Consider the following 26657-nt stretch of genomic DNA (forward strand, 5'->3'; position numbering starts at 1 on the left):
CCCACTATGAGTAATACCAATCCCCTTCCTCTCCTTCCCAGACCATGTATGCCACAAGCCCCTACTCTGACCCTCTTGTGTCAGCTGACCTTGACCCCCAGCCAATCATTGACGAGGAGGAGGGACTTATCTGGGTGGTGGGCCCAGTGCTCGCTGTTGTCTTCATCATCTGCATCGTCATCGCCATCCTCCTGTACAAGAGGTAAGGACTGGAGAAAGAGACACACACACATGCACAAGAAGGTGAGAGAGATAGACATATTAAGTACATTCAAATACACTGTCACACACAGTCTACCTTTCAGAAAAGATACACGCTCAATCACACGAACAGGCACATACATATACACAAGCACACACACATTTACATGTACACAAGCACTCTCAATCAAACACATACGGTGGCTTGCGAACGTATTCACCCGCCTTGGCATTTTTCCTATTTTGTTGCCTTTGTATCATTTGATTTATACAACATGCCTAGCACAATTTTTTTTATTGTGAAACAAACAAGAAATAAGACAGAAAACTTGAGCGTGCGTAACTGTTCAACCCCCCCCCCCCCCAAGTCAATACTTTGTAGAGCCATCCTTTGCAGCAATACAGCTACCAGTCTCTTGGGGTATGTCTCTAAGCTTCAAATCAAACCAAATCAAATGTATGTATATAGCCCTTCGTACATCAGCTGATATATCAAAGTGCTGTACAGAAACCCAGCCTAAAACCCCAAACAGCAAGCAATGCAGGAGTTGAAGCACGTTGGCTAGGAAAAACTCCCTAGAAAGGCCAAAAGTGTGTGTGCACATCTAGCCACTGGGATTTTTGCCCATTTTTCAAGGCAAAACTGCTCCAGCTCCTTCAAGTTGGATGGGTTAGCTGGTGTACAGCAATCTTTAAGTCATACCACAGATTCTCAATTGGATTGAGGTCTGGGCTTTGACTAGGCCATTCCAAGACATATAAATGTTTCCCTTTTAACCACTCGAGTGTTGCTTTAGCAGTATGCTTAGGGTCATTGTCCTGCTGGAAGGACCTCCGTCCCAGTCTCAACTCTCTGGAAGACTGAAACAGGTTTCCCTCAAGAATTTGCCTGTATTTAGCGCCATCCATCGTTCCTTCAATTTTGACCAGTCCCTGCCGATTGAAAAACATCCCCACAGCATGATGCTCCCACCATGGCGTTCTTGGGTCATGAGAGGTGTTGGGTTTGCGCCAGAAATAGCGTTTTCCTTGATGGCCAAAAAGCTCAATTTTAGTCTCATCTGACCAGACTACCTTCTTCCATATGTTTGGGGAGTCTCCCACATGCCTTTAGGCAAACACCAAATGTGTTTGCTCATTTTTTTCTTCAAGAAATGGCTTTTTTTCTGGCCACTCTTCTGTAAAACCCAGCTCTGTGGAGTGTACAGCTTAAAGTGGGTCTATGGACAGATACTCCAATCTCCGCTGTGGAGCTTTGCAGCTCCTTCAGGGTTATCTTTGGTCTCTTTGTTGCCTCACTGATTAATACCCTCCTTGCCTGGTCTGTGAGTTTTGGTGGACGGCCTTCTTTTGGCAGGTTTGTTGTGGTGCCATATACTTTCAATTTCTAAATGATGGATTTAATGGTACCTCATGGGATGTTCAAAGTTTCTGATATTTTTTTTAGAACCCAACCCTGATCTGTACTTCTCCACAACTTTGTCCCTGACCTGTTTGGAGAGCTCCTTGGTGTTCATGGTGCCGCTTGCTTTGTGATGCGCCTTGCTTAGTGGTGTTGCAGACTCTGGGGCCTTTCAGAACAGGTGTATATATACTGAGATCATGTGACGGATCATGTGACACTTAGATTGCACACAGGTGGACTTTCTTTAATTAATTATGTGACTTAATTCGTAATTGGTGGCACCAGATCTTATTTAGGGGCTTCATAGCAAAGGGGTATACATATTGCATGCACCACTTTTCCGTAAAAAAACAACAACAAATATTTTGAATTTTTTGAAACAATTTGTCCATTACATTAACTGGACAAATTACAAATTGAATTACAGGTTGTAATGCAACATAATAGAAAAAACAGCAAGGGGGATGAATATTTCTGCAAGGCACTGTACACACACACACACACTCACACACACACACACACAGAAAAAATCTGAGCATCTCTTGTCCTGGAACCCCGGCAGAAGCTGGCCGTTTGCTGTCACCGCTCATCAGTTAGGCGTAGGAGGGGAGTGCTCAGAGTATCTGCTACGTGTCAGTGCATGCGAATGCTGCTTTAGAACAGCCCCCCCCCCCCCTCCCACACACACACACACACACACACAAGAGAACTGCGCTCCTGGCTTGCTTGGTTGACCCCTTGTTGCCCTGGTGCTTCACAAGGACACATCTCTCTATCCTAGCTTCTCCCTTGTCTATTTTCAACCTTGAGTGAATACTGCTTTGGGCCACGTGGAGCAGTCTCCATAGCATCCACATTGAATGACACTGTAGAGCATATTAACGCATTACTGAGAGAATCAGTCTTGAGAGAAGACTTTGGTGAATCTGTGCTTATAGTCAGTCTATCAATAGGTATGTTGTTCACTCAACACCACGCAAGAACATGCAAAGTATTCCTGAATGCATAGGTATTCATTAAACATACCAACATCAATCCAACATTAAAAATACCAATACCAATCCAACATCATTGAGTCTTATGGCTATTTACCTTAAAGTGTTAGGTGTGTGTGACTATTTGGTTGTCCCAGGGCTTCCATGTTGGACGGGCAATGTCAGAGGCACCCGAGAAGAGTATTGAACTAACTTTCGGGCATCGAATTAACGTAGAGGGGGGGGGGGGGGGGGGGGGGCTTCTCTGGTTTCTGTTTGTGCCCAGGCAGATTTACACAACAATGACCAAGTCAATGTCACCTGCGTGTCGGGACTTTCCAGTCCATAACCAGGAGATATATCACTTGTCAAGATCAATGTGATAGAATTGGTGCCCTGTGTGAAGAGAAAATGACAACATTACCGTGTGTGTTGAGGCAGGGGAAAGGACAAGATCATAGCAACACAGCATCGCTGATGAACTGTATAAATCAGTCACAGGAAGATGCACTCCTACATCCCCACTTGGATACAGATCATAAACATGTTTATGTTAATCTGAGCTGAAAGTCATGGTTCCCTGTGTTCCAGACCCCAAAACAGATCACAACAAATATAGGTGTCATTTTTTTTTTACAACGGTTAAGGGTAAAGGCCATATAAACTCAAATGATATTATCTAGGTTTTTCAATGGAGTTTCTTCAATACTCCATGCAGGCACATTATTTGTATTGGCATGTGTTGTTGCCTTGATGCAGTTATTCTTCAGCATAGAAACAGACACACAGAGACCTTCCATGCTTGAGTGACAATCAACCACCTGAAAGGACCCCCCCCCCCCCCAAAAAAAAAAAAAATAGATATATCTTTGGATTGCACCTGTGATGAAAATATAGTATTTGAAATAACAAATAACCAATGGGGCGTGGTGTCCGTAGCGAAGCAATGCTAATCTTGCACGCCAATCAACATTGAGATACGATTGTTATTTTTTGTATTTAGTATTTAACAGGAAATGGTACATTACAGTATCAAATATGAACGCGATACTTCAACTTCAGCCTATGGGGCATGATACTGTTGTCAATATTATTCAGTCGTCATAGCGACGGGTCATGTTTCCGTGCCAGCTAACGTCCTGTCATGCTTTCTTTTCCCTGCTTACGAATGGAGCAGCAAACCAGACAGGTAAGAGTGAAAGGATGTGATATGCTGACAATACCACAACAACCCCCCACCTCAACCCTTTTAGTATCCCTTTGAGGACATTTCCTACATTCTATCTTGTTGGACAAAGTTCAATCATTGCAGAAAGTGGTTTTCCGCTGCTGTGCAAATCCAACGCTCGTTCAAAAGTCAGCTGTTTGCATTGATTGAAGAGAGACAACTTACTTGCCTGTCTAGAACAGACCTGCATGCATTACAATACCTTGACTGCTCCCCCTCACTTTCTCCTTAATTCTCAAAATGATATATATCTATCAAAAATATATATATATTTCTTCAACAGTATGACGTCACAGCCAAATGTACTCACTGGCCAGGAAAGCACTTTAACAGCATTTTCCCAGCTTTCCCCGAACAACTACTCCCCAATCATTGCATTGCATTTTACATTTTGTTTTTATCAAATGAGCCCTTGCATCGCTAGATGGCTATTACATTGTAGGTTCTGGTTAAGGTAGATTTACCACACTCTCACAATGTTAGACATAGACTCTGTGTTCAGATGTACCCATGCTATCATTTTCAGCCTTTTTTTTGCCCGTCTTCTCCACCAAGAGGCTTGAGTCATTCTGTATGGTCCTGTCTGCATGTGTTAAAACGCATGCAACGATGACCTCAGAGGGCGGTATCGACCTCGCACGACCCATTTCGTCTTTTGTTGTTGTTCCTGACCATTACACCATTGATCCCCAAGGCTGTTTACACAAGCCTCATTGCTTCCCATATAATGCAAAGGTCACAGGCCAGTGATTTCACTTAGCCCTGACTAGGAGAGGTTGGAGGTCAGAAGTCAAATGATGATGAACTATTTAAAAGGTCACTCGTAGTAGAGTGATAGTCCCCCTTGTACTCTGTACACTTCTCGTTACACAGATCAAATGTATTGAGTCTTTGGGCAGATCCTCTTGTCAAAGCTCTTTGATATAACAATTGCAAGGGGTAAAAAGTAAATGGATGGATTATAGTTCATTGATGAAATCTCCATCTTCCGTGTAGGTTAATCTTAGGTCTGAATAGATATGGCACCTCGATCTCTTCTCATAAGCATGATGTGAAATTATTTAAACTCCGTTCGTATTGTCGGAAGGAATTAAAGATGCTTTAACTTTATGCCTCTAGAATTGTTAATCTGATAAGCATTTATGAACATTATGATATATGTCCCACTAAGAGTAGCATTCATCCCCCACGTATACTAAAGATAACACAATCTGTCGGATTAAAGGAGGACTTGAACTATCCTGGAACATCTGATGTAATTCATCATTAAGACATTACATTGTATATGTAAAATGCATACATTTGATTATGTTAATTTAAGGGAATGTCTTCAACAGGAAAGGAAAATGCACCAAATAAATTATAGAACTTAAAAAATAAAAATAACAGTATTGATGTTTTACATGTTTTTTCCCCACAGGAAAAGGGCAGAATCCGAAGCTAGAAAGGGCAGTCTGCCCAACAGTAAGGATATGCTGTCTCATAACCCCACCGACCCTGTGGAGCTTCGACGCATGAACTTCCAAACGCCTGGTAAGGGCTCACGCCCATCACTTCCATCTCACCCACTGTGAAAGCAAACATCAATCACACCAACCACTGCAGGGCTTCTTAGATCCAATTCACTCAATGACTTTTTAAAGTCAAAATAAAGTCAAAATAAAATGAATGTAGTTACTAATCTTTACCTGACTTAAAGGAACAGAATGAATGTAATTTATCAAATTGTGAATGGGGTTAGTTATCATTGGGGGAGTGTGTGAATGTGATCTCCTAAATGCTAAGCCAACACTTCTCACGGAGCTCTTGTGACTAGAACATTCTGTGGGGTCAATGTTCAAAGTGTGGAAAATGGACAGGTGGCAGAGAAAAAACACAGAGTGAAAAATGAAAGAGAGGGAGATGCTGGAGAAGGTGTAAGACTAACACTTTTATGGCAGTTAACATCATCTGCCTGTGCGGCCTTCGCCAAGCTAACACTAGTCTCCTCAGAGTGACAGCTTAGCATGTTGGAAGTCAAAGTTAGAGGTGAGTTGAAGACTACAATACTATGACAGTGTCATAATACCATATTACATCCTGTATTAGGCCAGTGGAGGGAAGAGCGGGCCAGTGACAAGCTGTGAACACAAACGTCCCCTCCCTTTTGACCTTCTGCGGTGAGGTGAACATCCGTCATGCCTGAGCTGCCTGGTCAAGGGACCCTTTTTGTCACCGAGGGGAAAAAGATGGCCGTCACAGTCTATTTGTCCAGAGGAGATGTATTCTCTCCCAGCTACCTTTTTTGAGTGAAGAGACACGCTCCACTTGGTAGTGGGAGCAGTATGACAGGTGTTTGGATACTGCTAAGAATGTTAGAATGTTAAAGCCATATTTTTCAGGTCAGCTCGTATGAAAGAGGAATAAATTCTAAGGACTATGAATATTTATGAAACCCCTACTCTCAATGACCTTATATCCATTACTGGCCATTACAAACTTGGCAAGAGGGGGCCTTTTTTCCCCCTCTCAGTTTCCACTTTGTGAAGCCGAGTTCAGAGTGATCTAAACCTCCACACTTTCCCCATTCTGGAACTATTCCGGAAACCTCTACAACCATCTTGATTAGTCTCACACACCCTTCTCATTTTCCAAAGAGCCACTCAATGTGTCTCTCGACTTGCTGGAGAGGTCCAAACATCTCTGTCTCCCTCTTTTATAGCTTCCTCTCCAACGCTGATTGGTGCTACATTATACCTCGTTTCTCTTCCCTCCCTCACTCCCTCCCTCTTTTCATCCCTCTCGCACGTCGCTGCTCCTCAATGCACATTTCCATTCTGAGGACGCTTGATGTGTGCATGACGCCACTCGGCGAACGATTGTTCCATTGTCAACCTGCGGATGAAAATGAGTCTTGAGCGGTAGGGGCCGATAGAAACACCCTCCAGAGAGAGAGAGAGAGAGTGAGAGCGCGAGTGAGAGCACACGAGAAAATAGGTCCCGTTTTTTCCTTTAGCTAATGGCTACTTGTGTTATCAGTGTAGATGAAAAGACCACTGACAGACACCTGTCTCAGACGGGAGAGTGGGCAAAACGGCGCCTGTTTCCCGGCTATTATGAAACCTCAGCTATCTGGGACACGGTGATAGCCCTTTGTACGGACGCTGCCGTCACGAACGCTGAACACTATTTACATTTAACAATGTCAGTTCTTCCTTGTCAAAGTAAAGTCCACTAAAGTTTTTATACAAGGTGAAACTTCCTGCCTGCAGGCTTTGTATGATATCTGATGGTCAGAATGGATTTCATTATAGGATTGTGTGATCTCTTGACTCGGTTCTTCAGTGTCTTCGAATTGCCTCTTCTGCTTTGTTTTGTTGAGTTTTAATTTCTTTCCCCCTGATTTACGTATTGTGGCGTAGGCTAGCTTCTAGCATGTCAATGTGTGTGGTACTAACTGGTCAATGGGACATTTTAGATGATACAATGTAGAACTTTAGTTTCTTTCAGACCCCTTCCCCAACTGTTTCTAGCCCTAAACAAAATAATCATCACATTGCTACGATCGTCTGCAACATTTTATTTATACCGCCGTTTCCTCCGCAGGTTCAGGTGACCCTAGTTACCCCAGTAACTTCCATTTGTCAAGTTAGTTGGTCTTGTTTATGCATTCGTCACATTCTTCTTTTCTCTGTTTTGTTTTGTTACTGGGTTTTTTCCCATCCTGCTGTCTTCCTCCTTTCTACATAGGCTTGTAGTCAATCTCACCCCCCATCTAATCCACACGTTACTCATTGCCATGTCACCTATCGCAGGAGGCAGAGTTAAAAAATGACACCCCAGTCATCAATCAAAGCAGACAACATTTCGGCCTAACTTTTTGATTAGTTTCGTTGTCGTTTGGTTTGTTTGTGCATTTGTTTGTGTCTTGCGTCATGTTAACTCTCGCCGGTCTCTTCGGCGTAAATAACATTCTTCTCTCACAGTAGGAAGTGTTACAGGAAGTGAAGTGTGCTCCATTTATTGTCATTGGCTTCCTTTCCTGTCATATCTTCCTATGAGCATGCCACTGCTTTGAGTGAAAAACTGGCCTAACAACGATCACTTCCACCTCTTACACACATGCTGCTTTTCTAATGATTCACTGGTTGTAACTGTGGTAGCAACCCCTTACCCTGGCGACTGAACTCTTGTCCGTTTGATTGATAGGCATGGCCAACCACCCACCAATCCCCATTTTGGACCTGGCCGATCATCTGGAGCGATTGAAAGCCAACGACAACCTGAAGTTTTCACAAGAATACGAGGTAAACATGAGGCTTCAGTATGTTTCCTATCTGTTTGTGTCCTACCTGTTTGCATATTTAGGTCAGATTGGAGATGTTATCGGAGAAAGATTACTGTTTTTCGATGAACTAAGATGCCATCTGTCATTCAGAACAAAGGGTTGGTATATTAAAGGCTTTTGACATTTGATTATGCTATATGTCCTGTTTGGGACTGACTTGTGCACCCCTGCTACAGTGTATTCGAAAACATGAACATGATTCCAATAATCTACATGCTTGTTAGCGTATGGAACCCCAACAGTTTAGGCTCATGTGTACAAGAGAGAGGCTGGCTGCCCTCTAAACTCATTGTGTCACTCATTGTCACTCATTGTGTAATGTGTCATGGAGTTTATTTAAGCCTCAAGTCTCGCCATGTAATGTTATTTTTCCGGGACCCTTTAATCCGGTCATTACAAAAATGTCACAGCCCTGACACAAAGCCAGTCCTCACATGGCAGCTGGCATACGGGGGAAAAAATGAAGATGGCTTCCCGTGGAGAACCTGTTCACCGGTCTCACCTGGGAAACCCAAATCCCCAATCCTTCCAATCTGCCCCATGCAAAGTGAAAATGAAACATTCATCCAGTGACAGCAGGCTTGATTGAAAGGACCGTCATCCCACGCCGCCGTATCTCTGAACGGTAATCATTTTGGCATTTAATATGGACGCAGCTCGGAAAAGGTCAGTATCTCACCAACGCACCGTAAACTCATTAGCCCGCAGACAAGGTGAGGTGACTCGTCGGCCAGGATTCGCCAAAGTCTCTCATCTTCGACCGGGGAGGGAGAAGGGAAGTGGAGGCTGGAGTTGTCTTCGGTTCAGTGCGTTCACAAAAACATAATCCTATTTCCGTGATTTCATCAGACAATGAAACCTAGTGGGTTTGATTGATTGGAGCAGAATGTCAGGGGCCAAAAGTAAAGTTACTGTCGCCAGGTTTTTCCCACCACTCACACACACATCACTCTCGGCAGCCACTTCACAAATGGGGAATTAAATACCTTTAAAGCCCAATAAATCTCTCCCGTTTTTCCACCGCCGCTTGTCATTGCTAGATGGATTCTGTACGAAACACAATGGGAGTAAATCTAAATAGATGGACTTGCGTACGCCTGAATGTCACTGAAGCTGCAGAATTGTGCTCGAGCGGCAGGGTCCTTTCAGGGGCAATGCGTGTGGTGGAACTGCAGTCGACCTCTATCTCTCCCTCCCCTCTTGTTCTCTCTGTGCCTTTGTCTCTGCCTCTGTCTCTGTCTCTGCCTTTGTCTCTGCCTTTGTCTCTGCCTTTGTCTCAATCTCTGCCTCCAACTCTCTCTCCCTGTCCCTTTCACTCCCTCTCTCCCTCTTGGCGGGCTGTACCACCACTGCTCCGAACCATGAGATCACGATGTGGCTGGCTGCCAAGCTCCCCCGACCATTATTGTGGCTTAAGTACATTGAATTTTAATTCTGAGACAGGTATTTTCACAAGGAATAAAAATAAATGTTCCGAGCACAAGGAAACCAGGGTTCTTTATTATGAGCAAAGTAGCGACCTACTGTTTCAACATACAGTACCAGTCAAATGTTTGGACACACCTACTCATTCAAGGGTTTTTCTTTATGAAAACATTGTAGAACAATAGTGAAGACATCAAAACTATGAAATAACACATATGGAATCATGTAGTAACCAAAAGTGTTAAACAAACCAAAATATATTTTATATTTGAGATTCTTCAAAGTTTGCCTTGATGACAGCTTTGTACACTCTTGGTATTCTCTCAACCAGCTTCACCTGGAATGCTTTTCCAACAGTCTTGAAGGACTTCCCACATACTGTATGCTGAGCACTTGTTGGCTGCTTTTCCTTAACTCTGCGGTCGGACTCATCCCAAACCATCTCCATTAGATTGAGGTCAGGGAATTGTGGAGGCCAGGTCATCTGATGTAGCACTTTATCACTCTACTTCTTGGTCAAATAGCCCTTACACAGCCTGGAGGTGTGTTGGGCCATTGTCCTGTTGAAAAACAAATGATAGTCCCACTAAGCGCAAACCAGATGGGATGGCGTATTGCTGCAGAATGCTGGTTAAATGTGCCTTGAATTCTAAATTACAGACAGTATCACCAGCAAGCACCATCACACCTCCTCCTCCATGCTTCACGGTGGGAACCACACATGCGGAGATGATCTGTTCGCCTACTCTGCGTCTCACAAAGAAATGGTGGTTGGAACCAAAAACATCTAATTTGGACTCCAGACCAATGGACAGATTTAAACCGGTCTAATGTCCATTGCTTGTTTTTCTTTGCCCAAGCACGTCTCTTATTCTTATTGGTGTCCTTCAGTTGTGGTTTCTTTGCAGCAATTTGACCATGAAGGCCTGATTCACGCAGTCTCCTCTGAACAGTTGATGTTGAGATGTGTCTGTTACTTGAACCATTTATTTGGGCTGCAATCTGAGTTGCAGTTAAGTCTAATGAACTTATCTTCTGCAGCAGAGGAAACTCTGGGTCTTCCTTTCCTGTGGCGGTCCTCATGAGAGTCAGTTTCATCATAGCGCTTGATGGTTTTTGCATCTGCACTTGAAGAAACTTTCAAAGTTCTTGAAATGTTCCGCATTGACTGACTTTCATGTGTCTTAAAGTAATGATGGACTGTCGTTTCTCTTATGTTTATTTGAGCTGTTCTTGCCATAATATGGACTTGGTGTTTTACCAAATAGGTCTATCTTCTGTATACCAACCCTACCTTGTCATAACACATTTGATTGGCTCAAATGCATTAAGAAGGAAAGATATTCCACAAATGTACTTTCAACAAGGTACACCTGTTAATTGAAATGCATTCCAGGTGACTACTTAGAAGAATCTCAAATATAAAGTATATTTTGAGTTGTTTAACACTTTTTAGGTTACTACTTGATGTGTGATTTCATAGTTTTGATGTCTTCACTATTATTCTACAATGTAGAAAATAGTACAAATAAAGAAAAACCCTTGAATGAGTAGGTGTGTCCAAACTTTTGACTGGTACTGTATTTGGATGAAAATATGTCAGCTTAGCCAAAAGTTTTTCCTGACTGGCTCACACTGCATTCTGGTCCCACAGTGTAAATTATTCAGATAATGAATGTCACACAGCTGGGGTTTGGTCTTACTCACAACGTTCACATGCTCTTAACACTAAGTCAAGGGGGCATGACAAAGCCTGTTCACTCTCCGGAGACTGAAAATATTTGGCATAGGTCCTCAGATCCGCAAAAGGTTCTACAGCTGCACCATCGAGAGCATCACATCCTGGTTGCATCACATCCTGTTATGGCAACTGCTCGGCCTCCGACCGCAAGGCACTACAGAGGGTAGTGCGTACGGCCCAAGCTTCCTGCCATCCAGGACCTCTATCCCAGGCGGTGTTAGAGGAAGGCCCTAAAAATTGTCAAACTCCAGCCACCCTAGTCATAGACTATTCTCTCTGCTACTACATGGCAAGCGGTACCAGTGCTCCAAGTCTAGGTCCAAAAATCTTCTTAACAGCTTCTACCCCCAAGCCATAAGCCTCCTGAACAGCTATTCAAATGGCTACCCAGTCTATTAGCATTGCCCCCCCACCCCCTTTACACTGCTGATACTCTCTGCTATTATCTATACATAGCCACTTTAATAACTCTACCTACATGTACAGTACATATTACCTCGACTAACCGGTGCCCCGCTCATTGACTCTGTACCGGTACCCCCTGTATATAGCCTCGCTGTTGTTATTTTACTGCTGCTGTTGAATTATTTGTCACTTATTTTATTTCTTAAAAGGAATCACTAACCTGACATGACTGGATTGGTGTAAACAACATTTCCACCAGCTTAATTTCACCAATTATGTCATGTCACTGCCAGGTCAGTTATTACTATTGAGGAAGGAAGGATGCTTTTAAATAATATTTGAAAAGTTTTCCCTCTCTATGCCTTCTGTCTGCCCTTTGGCTTCTAATACCCTTTATTCCTAGTAGTAAGCATAATCCAGCTCATAACTCCTTTACTGGAAACATTAAAAGTTAGAGACTCAGATCGTTAAAGAACACAGCCCAATATTTCCTCTGACATGTGAAATGGAACACTATCTTTCACAACATGGTGTTTTCTCCCAAATGGCTAGTGGTATTACATTTTATAGCCCATTTATTTACGCTGAGGGATCGTTTTCAATCCAGGCTTTACAGAGCTATAAAAGGATTAGATTGCTGATTCTTTTGGTTGTACTCAACTGTACGGCTCTTCTGTGTACCGTAAACACTAACCCGATAGATGGACCAAGGATGCTCGAGAGAAAACATGGCCTTTTTGGAAAACCTAATCTAGAAATAGTGGACTCTTATCGTATCCTAGCCAATAGAGAGAGAGAGAATGACCTTTGACTAAAAGCATATTTGAAAGTCAACACATTCCGCCATGTCTTTTCCTCTTCATTCATGCCGTGAAGACCGTACTCTCTCTCCGGGCTTTTGAGACCAATGTTCAGCCATTGTATGCTTCTCTGCCAACTGTAATTAGAAATTTGTCAACCCAAACATTGCTTGCAGGCAAGGCAGATGCCTATCAAAATTCTATTTTCAAAAGACAGTGAAGAGTAGGAATACATTTTGTTACAAAAGTAAATAACTTGAGGTCGGTCAATGCTATAATATTGTGAAGTATGCTTTTTCCTCACAATTCTGAAGAAGCAAAATGTTTGTTGTTGTGAATAACTTTCAACTCTAAATTGATCATCTTTCGTCAATGATGTATAATCCGTCAATAATGTCTGATCCCGGGCCGTGATCCTGCTCTCCGAGGGTGTCTCAGGGGGGTGGGAAATGCAAAAAACATTTGCATTTCTAAATTCACTCTCGTACAGGTAACCCACATGTACATGCAGTGAAACAGGACACATATAAGCACCCCCTATTTGACCTTTGATCATTCCAAGGGAGCATCCCAAATGGCACCCTATTCCCTTTTATAGTGCCCTACTATATACGCCTTAGGACCCATAGGGCTCTAATCAATAGTAGTGTGCTATATAAGGAATAGGGTGCCATTTGGACACAGCGCCAACCATCCTTCAGTTTAGACTGACAAAAAGGAGGCTCAGTTAAAACCATGACCTTCATCTGATTTTACATTAAATAGCTGTACCCCATTATGAATGTATTAGTATGTTTTAATTGTGCCATTCACTTTAGCAAGTGAAAGCACCCATTTTTTTTAAAGAGTAATTGAGAATGTCATGCGATTGAACTCAACTTCATTAAGGTCGCACATGCTCAGGTTAGGTACGATTTTATCTATAGTTGAATAGTTGAATAATCTTCCTGTACACTTAGCTTTAAGTTCAAGTTATATATTTTCGTTATTACTTTGTATGAGTAGGATTTGTATCTAGCATCGTTGCTTTATATACTGTACTGTATTTGTATACCCACTGCTTGTCAGCTAGACCAGGGTTTCCCAGACTCGCTCCTGGAGTCCCCCCTGGGTGCACGTTTTGGTTTTTTCCCCTGATGATTCAAATATTTCAAAGCGTGATGATGAGTTGGTTATTTGAATCAGCTGTATAGTGCTAGGGCAAAAAACTAAACCAAAACGGGTGGGGGAGGGGGGGGGCGGGGGGGGGAGCTTGGAATACCCTGTGCTAGATGATGAGGCCAAATACACTGACACGGCGGCAGGGAAAGCAAACTGTACAGTGTATTTATGGTACAGTTTATCCCTCCTCTTCTCCATTTCAGAACCAGTGTACAGGATGCATGTGAGCATGCGTCACTGGATATGTAGGGACGCATAATATGGAATGATGGCGTTAGAATGCTCCAGCCAGCTTTGGGACGGCTACACTTACCAGGGCTTGTCGCTTACACAAAATGTCTGTCATGCTACATGCCAAAATAACCCTGGACGCTTTGGAAAATTGCAGTTAAGGCAGTGGAACACGGGCCTAGAGTTTCAAGCTGATAATCCTGAAGAGTGTAAATACCGTCAAGCTTGAAGGCATAGTTCACCCAAATTACAAAAATGACATATATTCGGGATATTGACTTGCATTGGTTTTGTGCCACAAATGCAAAACAATATATATTTGGAGACAGTGGCCAGGTAAACCAAACCAAAGCATGGATTGCTGTCATACCTTGTCCATCTGCTACTTACAGGGCAAGGAAACCAATATGAAATGTTGTAGTTTGGGTGAACTATCCCTTTAAATGTGTCTTGTGAATCTTCACAGTACTATAAAATGTTTTTTTTTTTGCTAATCCTCTGAATTATTATTATTATTATTGATCCTAGTTTGAATCTGTAGTACTGCTCTGGGAGATGGAGTTAAATGGTGGTCGTGAGCACAAGTGATAAGTTATAAAGGAACGTCATTAATAAAATATCTCTCTACTTACAGTCCATCGACCCCGGGCAGCAGTTCACGTGGGAACACTCCAACCTGGAAGTCAACAAACCAAAGAACAGATATGCTAACGTGATAGCATATGACCACTCCAGAGTCCTGCTATCAGCTATTGACGGTAAGCAGCTTGGCTTGAAATTACTGTCTTCTGTCCCCTATGAGTATTAGCATACATTGAGTTATGCTATCTATGAAATCATATACACACTGCTCTCGTTTTGCAGGTCAATTTAAGATTTCAATAACATTCCTATATGAGGATTTACTTAATAAATATTGTATGTTATCATCAGTGGGGTTTTTTTTCCCTCTCAAAGCTTTTCCTCCACTTCCCCAAGTGTCTTCAGACTATCAGCCATGATGTTTTATTCAACCTGTAAAGGACCTCAACTGAACTCTTTCAGGCATATCTGTATGATATATTTCAATCGGCAGTTTATTTCAGCTAACAGTGATTTCTTTTGAAGAGCTAGTTAATCCATCTCTCACTCACACACACACACACACACACACACACACACACACACACACACACACACACACACACACACACCTAACCATTTCCATTACATTTTTCCCATAGACAAAAAAAAATATGAGAAAAAAGGAACATTAACAGACTTCTGCTCTCCCAGTAAGTGGATGCTAATGGGAAGAAACCAGATAAAGTCTCTTTGCAGTCTCCCAGAAAGCCCATGCAGCTGAGAGTGTTGATGGATCCCATTAACTAGGCATAAACACACATCTGTAAGCCCACATCGAAGCCTTTGTGAGGGAGGAAACCGCTACTCCGCCAGACAGGCTTGTGGGACTTCCCCCCCCCCGGAGCTCCGAACAAAGCCTTTGGCAACCAGGACTTCTTTGTTTACTTTGATTGAGTTATTTTGGCGCGAGGGACTTGTCTGTATAAGTAGATCACCAAGCAAGCGACTGACTGTCGAGATTGGACTCTTAACTTGACCCCTCGGTCCTTACAGGCCCACATAACAATGTCATGATAATGTTATTACAGATGTCATAAACAGTCACAACACATGTTCAGCATCATCTGTTGACTTATCATAGTCATTAATCATGTCCACATCATATTGTTGTTGTTGTATGCCGTAAGACATGAGTACCACTTCAGTACCACTTCAAGTAATTTGTACGCTCTCATTTAGTTAGCCAACCTTTGTGTCTTCCTCCCACTTTGAACTCCAAACCATCCATCAAAATGTCTCCTTTCATTTTGACATTCCTCACCAGATGAGTACACATTATGTAAGCAGACATCTGTATAGTCAGTTTTCCACTGTACTCTGCTTCAAAGCTGTCCCTGGACTCTATTCTTAACTCTGTTGAGACGCAGTTCAAAGTGGACCGACTTGAGTCACTGGCCAGCACTTTCTCAAAAGGTCAGTGCAGCCAAAAGTGGGAAATCACAACATAATCACGGTTTTCCGTTGCTTGATCAAGGAGCTTTTAAAGTCCAGGTATACCGGTTATTCTCCAATTGTTGAAATTGTGAAGGCAGGTTGATGATGTAGCAGCAGAGAGAAACAAACTCATCAAATGTTATTTGTCACATGCTTCGTAAATAACAGGTGTAGACCAACAGTGAAATGCTTACTTACTGGCCTTTTCTAACAATACAGAGAGAATGAAATTAGAAATAGTGTATATTTATATTATTTTATAATAACATGAGGAATAAATACACAATGAGTAATGATAAATGATATACATGTGTACCAGTACCTAGTCAATGTGCAGGGGTACAAGGTAAATGTGGTAGATATGTACATATACATACGGATAAAGTGACTAGGCAACGGGATAGATAATAAACAGTAAAAGCAGCGTATATGATGAGTCAAAGGAGATTAGTTCAAAAAGGGTCAACACAGATATTCCAGGTAGCTATTGGTTAACTATTTAACTTACTGTTGACCAGTCTAATTTTATTTTTTTTATTTTTTTTATTTCACCTTTATTTAACCAAGTAGGCCAGTTGAGAACAAGTTCTCATTTACAACTGCGACCTGGCCAAGATAAAGTAAAGCAGTGCGACACAAACAACGACACAGTGTTAGACATGGAATAAACAAATGTACAGTCAGTAACACAATAGAAAAAAAAGTCTATATACAGTGTGTGCGAATGGTGTGAGGAGGTAAGGCAATAAATAGGCCATAGTAGCGAAGTAATTACAATTTAGCAAATTAACACTGGAGTGATAGATGTGCAGATGATGATGTGCAAGTAGAAATACTGGTATGCAAAAGAGCAAAAAAGTAAATAAAAACAATATGGGGATGAGGTAGGTAGATTGGATTTGTAAAGGTTTTCGTCCTCCTCTTTTGAGGAGGAGTAGGAAGGATCGGACCAACGCGCAGCGTGGTAAGTGTCCATAATATAATTTTAATGAAATATAACTGAACACAGAAAACAAAAGAATAAGAGAATAAATGGAATCCGACACAGTCCCGTATGGAGCAAACACTGACACGGAAAATAATCACCCACAACAAAAATGGGGAAAACAGGCTACCTAAGTCTGATTCTCAATCAGAGACAACGATCGACAGCTGCCTCTGATTGAGAACCATACCAGGCCAAACACAGAAATACAACATAGGAAAAAGAACATAGACTACCCAACCCAACTCACGCCCTGACCAAACTAACACAAAGACATAATAAAGGAACTAAGGTCAGAACGTGACAGGATGGGCTATTTACAGATGGGCTGTGTACAGCTGCAGCGATCGGTTAGCTGCTCAGGTATCTGATGTTTGAAGTTAGTGAGGGAGATATAAGTCTCCAACTTCAGCGATTTTTGAAATTCGTTCCCGTCATTGGCAGCAGAGAACTGGAAGGAAAAACGGCCAAAGCGGGTGTTGGCTTTGGGGATGACCAGGGAGATATACCTGCTGGAGCGCGTTCTACAGGTGGGTGTTATCATGACCAGTGAGCTGAGATAAGGCAGAGCTTTACCTAGCAAAGACTTATAGATGACCTGGAGCCAGTGGGTCTGGTGACGAATATGTAGCGAGGGCCAGCCGATGAGAGCATACAGGTCGCAGTGGTGGGTAGTATATGGGGCTTTGGTGACAAACGGATGGCACTGTGATAGACTGCATCCAGTTTGCTAGGTAGAGTGTTGGAGGCTATCAAGTAAATGACATTGCCGAAGTAGAGGATCTGTAGGATGGTCAGTTTTATGAGGGTATGTTTGGCAGCATGAGTGAAGGATGCTTTGTTGCGAAATAGGAAGCCGATTCTAGATTTCATTTTGGATTGGAGATGCTTAATGTGAGTCTGGAAGGAGAGTTTACAGTCTAACCAGATACCTAGGTATTTGTAGTTGTCCACATATTCTAAGTCAGAACCTTCCAGAGTAGTGATGCTAGTCGGGTGGGCGAATGCGGGCAGCGATCAGTTGAAAAGCATGCATTTAGTTTTACTAGCATTTAAGAGCAGTTAGAGGCCACGGAAGGAGTGTTGTATGGCATTGAAGCTCATTTAGAGGTTTGTTAACACAGTGTCCAAAGAAGGGCCAGATGTATACAGAATGGTGTCGTCTGTGTAGAGGTGGATCAGGGAATCACCCGCAGCAAGAGCGACATCGTTGATATATACACAGAGAAAATAGTCGGCCTGAGAATTTAACCTTGTGGCACCCCCATAGAGACTGCCAGAGGTCCGGAAAACAGGCCCTCCGATTTGACACACTGAACTCTGAGAAGTAGTTGGTGAACCAGGCGAGGCAGTCATTTGAGAAACTAAAGCTGTTTAGTCTGCCGATAAGAATGTGGTGATTGACAGAGTCGAAAGCCTTGGCCAGGTCGATGAAGACGGCTCCACAGTAGTCTTTTATTGATGACGGTTATGATATCGTTTAGTACCTTGAGCGCGGCTAAGGTGCACCGGTGACCAGCTCAGAAACCGGATTGCACAGCGGAGATGGTACAGTGGGATTCGAAATGATCAGTGATCTGTTTATTAATTTGGCTTTCAAAGACTTTAGAAAGGCAGGGCAGGATGGATATAGGTCTGTAACAGTTGGGTCTAGAGTGTCACCCCCTTTGAAGAGGTGGATGACCGCGGCAGCTTTCCAATCTTTAGGTATCTTGGACGATACGAAAGTGACATTGGACAGACTGGTAATAGGGGTTGCAACAATGGCGGCGGATAATTTTAGAAAGAGAGCGTCCAGATTGCCTACCCCAGCTGATTTGTACGGGTCCAGGTTTTGCAGCTCTTTCAGAACATCTGCTATCTGGGTTTGGGTGAAGGAGAAGCTGGGGAGGCTTGGGCAAGTAGCTGCTGGGGGTGCGGAGCTGTTGGCCGGGGTTGGGGTAGCCAGGAGGAAAGCATGGCCAGCCATAGAGAAATACTTATTGAAATTCTCGATTATCGTGTATTTATCGGTGGTGACAGTGTTTCCTAGCCTCAGTGCAGTGGGCAGCTGGGAGGAGGTGCTCTTATTCTCCATGGACTTTCCAGTGTCCCAGAACCTTTTGGAGTTAGAGCTACAGGATGCAAATGTCTTTTTGAAAAAGCCAGCCTTTGCTTTCCTAACTTGAGGGTCGAAGCGGTTTATAGCTTGAGTGTAGAAGCTGATCAGGGTCCTGTTGGTTCCAGACTTGGTGAATCGCTGACCGCTTACTGGTGACTTGGGTGTCTGGAGTCTTTACCCATTTTTAGGGCCTTTCTTTGACTCCGCCTGGTATAGAGGTCCTGGATGGCAGTGAGCTCGGCCCCCAGTGATGTACCATAGGTTTATATCCTGGCACCACACTGCTAGATCTCTGACCTCCCTGTAGACAGTCTCATCGTCGTCGGTGATCATTCCTACCACCGTCATATCGCCTGCAAACTTAATGATGGTGTGAGAGACATGCGCAGCCACACAGTCGTGGGTAAACAGGGAGTACAGCAGGGGACTATGCACGCACCCCTAAGGGGCCCCTGTGTTGAGGGTCAGCATGGCAGATGTGTTATTGCCTAGCTTCACCACCGTGGGGCAACCCTTCAGGAAGTCCAGGATCCAGTTGCAGAGGGAGGTGTTTAATCCCAGGATCCTTAGCTTAGTGGTGAGCTTGGATGGCGCAATGGTGTTGAACGCTGAGCTGTAGTCAGTGAACAGCATTCTCACGAACGTGTTCCTTTTGTCCAAGTGGGAAAGGGCAGTCTGGAGTGCCATAGAGATCGCGTAATCTGCGGATCTGTTGGAGTGAGTCCAGGATGTCTGTGATGAAGATGAGGTTGATGTGAGCCATGGCCAGCCTTTCAAAGCATTTCATGGCTACAGATGTGAGTGCTACAGGTGATACTCATTTAGACAGGTTACCTTGGCATTTAAAAATGTTTATTTTTTTTAAATTTAACCTTTATTTAACTAGACAAGTCAGTTAAGAACAAATTCTTATTTACAATGCCGACCTATCCCGGCCAAACCCGGACGAAGCTGGGCCAATTGTGCGTCGCCCTATGGTACAGCCAGATGTGGCCAGATGTGATGCAGCCTGGATTCAAACCAGATACTGCAGTGACGCACTGAAATGCAGTGTCTTAGACCACGGTACCACTCAGGAGCAATTTTTGGGCACAGGGACTATGGTGGTCTGCTTGAAATATGTAGGTATTACAGACTGGGTCAGGGAGGTTGAAAATGTCAGTGAAAACACTTGCCAGCTGGTCAGTTCATGCTCTGAGTATGCATCCTGGTAATCCGTCTGGCCCTGCGGCGTTGTGAATGTTAACCTTTTTAAAGGTCTAGCTCACATCATTTATGGACTCATGACCTCTTGCCTGGGGTTACAGGCCAACCTAGTACTCTGAAAGATAACTTTTTCCAAAAGTTACTTCAGTGTGGATTAATACCAAAATAAATGGAAAGCCAACACACAAGGCACTTTCAGACAGTTTTAAGACAAGCTGCCAATTTTGTATGTGATTCTTCGATCATTTGCCAAGTTTTAATATCTGCGCCATGTTATTAGTTGTGTTTCTTTCTTGATAACGATATTGAAAGTGTTGCAAGCAGATGGTTGCATTCTCCACAAATCATGAGTGACACTTCAGCTGTCTTCCGAGAAACCATTTAGCAAATATGCATCAAGACACTCGTTTTCATTAAATTGTGATAGTGTCTCTTTTTCCCTGCCCATCCCTTCCAGTTTGAAAGCTGGGGGCTTAATTGTCTTTATCCCTTGTCCATCATGGAACTATACAGCCAGGCGACGGCTGTACTAAAGGGTTTAGGAGGGAAAACGAAGGGAGGAAAAGAAGAGTAAGAAATGTTGGGGTTTGAATGAGCTCACATTCTCTTTTTTTTCTGGTTGTACTAAATACGTTACCTGGGAGAAAAGGGGAAGGGAGGAGAGCTGGAGCGTGGGTGGGTTGACTGTGGAAACGTGGCGCCCATGCAGATGAGACTTATCTTCGTCGTCCATGTGTGCACCGGGCCCTCAACTGCCAGTCCCGAAGCATTGACTAACTGTCAGCTCCGTCTTCTCCTCTTCCCGGATTGGAAAAGACCACGGCGCTTTCATTTAGCAAGCAGTGAAAAAAGAGGAGAGTAGGAGGTTTTGTTGTTTGTTTTTCTCTCTGTGAGGTTGAGGAGAGAGGTGGGGAGAAGGCGTTTTTCAAAGCCAAACTCTATCTCTCAAGTTCACGTTAGATAGCGGAAATGCTCTTTTTGGAATCATCGTTACATTCAAGAGTAAGATAACAAACACACAGTGATTCAACAAGTAGGCCGCCATTTTGTGTTAATAGATGACACAAAAGGCACACAATGGCAAAGCTTAAACGAAAAACACAGTATAGACTGTTTGCCTGGGTAGTGCCTGAGTAAGAAAACTAACCCTGGAGTTGTCCTTTTTTGTTTGAAAGAACTCAGTCAGGATTAAGTGTTGTTTATTGTCAAAACAACTGAAGGTATTGAGTCGGACGAGCAGGGGTCTAAACCTCTAAGCACTACCATAGTGGGACTTCACCTTTCACAGTACCTGCTAGTGGATGGACTAACATTATTGATCCCTCTGAAGCTAAAGCCACTGTTTTGTCACTCATTGCGTTTTCCCTGTGTGTCGTACAACCAAGGTTAATCACTCTCCACACACAGACCGCACACACACACACACACACACACACACACACACACACACACACACACACACACACACACACACACACACACACACACACACACACACACACACACACACACATCATCATCATCATCATCCATTCTAATCCCTTTCCCTCCTCTTTCCAAGGTATCCCTGGAAGTGATTACATCAACTCCAACTACATTGACGGCTACAGGAAGCAGAATGCGTACATCGCCACGCAGGGCTCGCTGCCTGAGACGTTTGGCGACTTCTGGAGGATGATCTGGGAACAGCGGAGTGCCAACATCGTCATGATGACCAAGCTGGAGGAGAGATCGAGGGTAAGCACAGATCTGGGATCAGCCCTATGGGATCCATTATTGTTCATTTGATTATCATGCTCTGAGCAGAATGTGTCTTTAGCAGAGGTCTAGGTCTATTGCACAGATCCATGTTATTCAACCCTGACATTAGTCATAGTCAAAGAAACAACATTTAGTAATTCTCTGAATGTCCATGTATGGGACACGTGTCATATTATTGGATTTGTAAACAAGAAAAAGTCAGGCACTGAAATGTGTAACTATGTTGTTATATGTTCTACCTCAAGCATCTACATTTTAATATCAGTGTACATGGTCTGTAAAGCAAGTATACCGGAATGTAATTAGAGATTCCAGATATACTTGTCAGATGCAAAATAGGTACAATTCAATGTGCCTGTTTTCCATTAGCTTACTTCCAAGCTTTATTGAAACGACAACATTATACCTTAACTCATGACTCCTCATGGCTCCTCCATTTTCTTCTGTGATGCAAATTCTCTGCCTTAACATTTTCTTTCACCTGCCCATTCTTCCTTTCATTCTGTGTTCCTATTTCTTTGTGTGTTTTGTGTCATGTCCCTTCAGATTCCCTCATATTTCTATTCTGTTGCCAATGGATGTCACTCACTCCTTTATTTGCCACAACATGAGTTTTCCATTTGTCCTTTTTAGTATTAGTGCTGCTAAACCGTTAGTGTAGTTAGTCGCATGGCCACTAGGCTAGCCAGCAGCACTGCTTTAAAGGGACAATCTGCAGTTGCTACATCCATTTTTTTTTTTCAACTTTGAAATGAATAATACATACCCATTGATTGTTGAAGAATTTAACAAATACACGCCTCATAAGCTTAGTTCAATAGTTCTACCCCGTCAGAACACAAAATATGAGCTGGTTTTGCTCCTTCCTTTGATAACAATGTAATTGTAAACAAACACTGTAGAGCCTAAAAAAAACATGGTTAAAACTATACTTTTTTTATGGATGGTCAGTGCTCTGTCTGTGAATTTGAGAGTGGTTACATGTGTGGTTACAGCCCCATCCCTCAGCTATTTACCAAAATAGTTGTGGGGTGACCGCTTAGTTATTGTCTGAACTGCTAAACGACAATACTATAATGAAGGTTTGAACGGCAGATTGCCCCTTTAAGCTATAGCGGAATATGTCGCTAATGCTAAAATGTCAGTCACTCGGCACAAGAACCAAGCACACAGCACTTTTCACTCTTTCAAGGTGAAAAGACACACTAGTCTCTGACACTGCAAGGTCTCTTGTGTATGTTTGAAATCACAAAGAAACAGACTGCATGGTCTCCACAAGTTGCAGGGTCGCCACTTACACACAATTCCTTCTCTAAAGATCTGTATTAACTTGTTTAAATGGTCTCTCAAGAGACTTTGATCTCTCAAGAGGAGAACAATTCAATGTATTCTACCTGACATGTATTGTCTGGTAGAACTCAATGAATAGATGTTGTGAGTGGGTTGCTTTCACTATTCGCTAGCCTATATTGTAGACCCGAGTGCGTGTTTTGATGTCTGGTTCTAGTTATCTGTTATGAATACATACAAAAGCTGCCTTATAGAACTCTGTCAAGGTTTAGCAGCTTGTTTGACAGCATTTAGATTATTTAATAAGCTTCATTGTGTAGCTAACATCCTTTGGATGATTGGCTCGAAACATCTGAAGCTCTCTCGGTATATTGCTCGTAACCCAAGGATGGACATTGACTCGAAGCAGATGCTCTCATACACTATATATACAAAAGTATGTGGACAGCCCTTCAAATTAGTGGATTTGTCTATGTCAGCCACACCCATTGCTGACAGGTGTATAAAATGAATCACACAGCCATGCAATCACCATAGACAAGCATTGGCAGTAGAATGGTCTTACTGAAGAGTTCAGTGACTTGCAACGTGGCACTGTCATAGGATGCCACCTTTCCAACAAGTCAGTTCGTCAACTTTTTGCCCTGCTTGAGCGGCCCCAGTCAACTGTAAGTGCTGTTATTGTGAAGTGGAAACGTCTAGGAGCAGCAACGGCTCAGCCGCGAAGTGGTAGGCCACACAAGCTGACAGAATGCAACTGCCAGAATGCAACCATCAGGAGCTTCATGAAATGGGTTTCCATGGCTGAGCAGCCACACACAAGCCTAAGATCACCATGCGCAATGCCAAGCATCGTCTGGAGTGGTGTAAAGCTCACCGCCATTGGAGTCTGGAGCAGTGGAAACGCGTTCTCTGGAGTGATGAATCGCACTTCACCATCTGGCAGTCCAGCGGAATAATCTGGGTTTGGCAGATGTCAGGAGAACACTACCTTCCCTATGCATAGTGGCAACTGTAAAGTTTGGTGGAGGAGGAATAATTGTCTGGGGCTGTTTTTCATGGTTCAGGCTAGTCCCCTCAGTTCCAGTGAAGGGAAATGTTAACAATACAGCATACAATGACAGGCCTAATCGCCCAACATCAGTCCCCGACCTCACTAATGGTCTTGTGGGTGAATGGAAGTATGTTCCCGCAGAAATGTTCCAACATCTAGTGGAAAGCCTTCTTAGAAGAGTGGAGGCTGTTATAACAGCAAAGGGGGGACCAACCCCATATTAATGCCAATGATTTTGGAATGAAATGTTCGACAGGTAGGTGTCCCATACTTTTGGTTATGTAGTGAATGTTTTACTTGGTTGTTATCATTCCAAATACTTTCCTAAAGTTGTGGAAATGTGTATATATATATATTTTTTTAATAATCTTTAGATTATTGAAATTGTGTATCCTTACTGCACCACGTAAGACTGTTTCGAGACATATTTTCTGTTGATTATACACTGATAATAAGAAGAATCTATTCTCAGTTGAGTTTCAGCAGCAGTATATTACCTTCCACTGTATGTAAGATGAGGGTAGTATAGTGTATGAGGTAAGGCATCTGCATGAAGACTCTTCGAGTTCACCACGCTTCCCTTTTGCAGCGAAACGACAATACTGTAATGGAGGTTGTGTTTTATTGCCTGTTTGCTGGACAACAAAAATGCTATAACCATAATAAACGTTTGCCTGTAATGTGATTGGAAAACTGCAGTTAAGATTGTAATTATAGAACCTGTCAGGCTAATAAATAGCACAGTCGGGCTTGAGTGGAACGTCTTAGCTGGGCCTGTTCTCCTCCATTGTGAAATCACACAAGTCAGCACGGCAGCGTAGGAAAGACTCAGCAGCCTCGCTCCGCTCTCTTTGCCTCGCCTCGACTTTCCTTCCTGAAGCTGGATGATCATGCGTCAGTTACGTCTATTAGGTATAGTTCTATCTCAAGACAGTCGTTCAGAGAGTTAGAGGACAGAAATGGAGCATTGAGGATCAGATCACATCAGATCAGAACTTTTTCATACTGTTGTTAGGGATGTGGTTGCATCATGCCTCTATTTGTTGGAACCTGGCTAGAGACAGAGTGGTTCAAAGGTTTGACCAAACCACTTATTTTCTCTCAATTTCAGGTGAAATGTGACCAGTACTGGCCCACTAGAGGGACGGAGACCTACGGCCTCATCCAGGTGACACTGTTGGACACGGTGGAGCTGGCCACATACTGCGTCAGGACATTTGCACTTTATAAAGTACGTTTGATTTCTTATTATTAATTTAACCGTTATCTTTATTTCACCTGGAAGTCAGACACCAAATTCCGGTCTGTACCAAGAACTCAGAGAACTAACATAGTCCAACCATTTCCAAGAGTAAAGTCTATTAAACTGAGTTAAACTGAGAACCATAGCCACGGGCCAGTAGCTGTACTCTATTCCCCTGACATCATTGATGCAGCGTCTTTGAGATGTTATAAAGATATATATTTTAAACTAGACCACACCTCCTGTCCACTAAAGGCATTGAAGTATTATTGACAGACTTTTCCTCTGTCTATCAGAATGGCTCCAGTGAGAAAAGAGAGGTGAGGCAGTTCCAGTTCACAGCCTGGCCGGACCACGGGGTACCCGAGCACCCCACTCCGTTCCTGGCCTTCCTAAGACGGGTCAAAGCCTGTAACCCCCCAGACGCAGGGCCGATGGTGGTACATTGCAGGTAAGCAAGGCTCCTGATTTTGCTATCATAGGCTATGTTAGCCTGCTGAGCTAAGGACTTCTGGTCTCAGACAAGGTTACTCGTCATTCAAGCGCTGTTCACTGAATCACAGGTGTAGATAAAGACACAGAGGGAGAGAGAAAGAGACCAGGAAGAGAGAGCAAAAAAAGAGGAGGAGGTTAGGAGGAATGACAGGAATAGATGACATGAGCTGCATATCACTGACTGAGAGCCAGAGGGAGTCCTCCTTCTAGCTTTACCCAATGTTTATTTTTTCTTCTTGATTTAAAGGTATTTACTACAACAGAGTAAGAATTACCGATGTCGGTGCCCTTGGCGAAACTTAAACATCCCTTCTCTACACACAGACACACACACACACACACACACACACACACACACACACACACACACCTGTCCTCCCCACACTAACATGCCGGCATCAGAGGTCCACGAGCATCCAGCTTATCCCTGGGGTTATTACAAAACACTAAAGGACTTATTTCACACCCCGAATAAGAAGGAGGACCAAACTCCAGACAAAAAAGAGAGTCGGGAATGCAGCCGTCTGCATCTCCTCAGACTGGGGATTTATACTGAAGGAGGCTCT

General features: G+C 43.2%; 1 protein-coding gene across 41 annotated transcripts in view; it reads left to right on the plus strand.

The window, feature by feature from the left end:
- The window catches only part of LOC110500605 (receptor-type tyrosine-protein phosphatase delta), a 589354-nt gene that overhangs the window by 540599 nt on the left and 22098 nt on the right, over positions 1-26657 (plus strand). For 18 of the 41 annotated variants that reach the window (XM_036958029.1, XM_036958028.1, XM_036958035.1 and 15 more), the window contains 9 exons: positions 42-202; positions 3755-3769; positions 5229-5341; positions 7394-7435; positions 7997-8094; positions 14533-14656; positions 21810-21985; positions 25465-25584; positions 25893-26047. In XM_036958029.1, coding sequence (XP_036813924.1) covers positions 42-202; positions 3755-3769; positions 5229-5341; positions 7394-7435; positions 7997-8094; positions 14533-14656; positions 21810-21985; positions 25465-25584; positions 25893-26047 — 1004 coding nt within the window. The remainder of the gene's footprint in view (positions 1-41; positions 203-3754; positions 3770-5228; positions 5342-7393; positions 7436-7996; positions 8095-14532; positions 14657-21809; positions 21986-25464; positions 25585-25892; positions 26048-26657) is intronic. The other 23 variants (XM_036958041.1, XM_036958060.1, XM_036958045.1 and 20 more) reach the window with 5 other exon arrangements.

The sequence above is a fragment of the Oncorhynchus mykiss genome, chromosome 21 (genome assembly GCF_013265735.2).
Source record: "Oncorhynchus mykiss isolate Arlee chromosome 21, USDA_OmykA_1.1, whole genome shotgun sequence".
Lineage (NCBI taxonomy): Eukaryota > Metazoa > Chordata > Actinopteri > Salmoniformes > Salmonidae > Oncorhynchus > Oncorhynchus mykiss.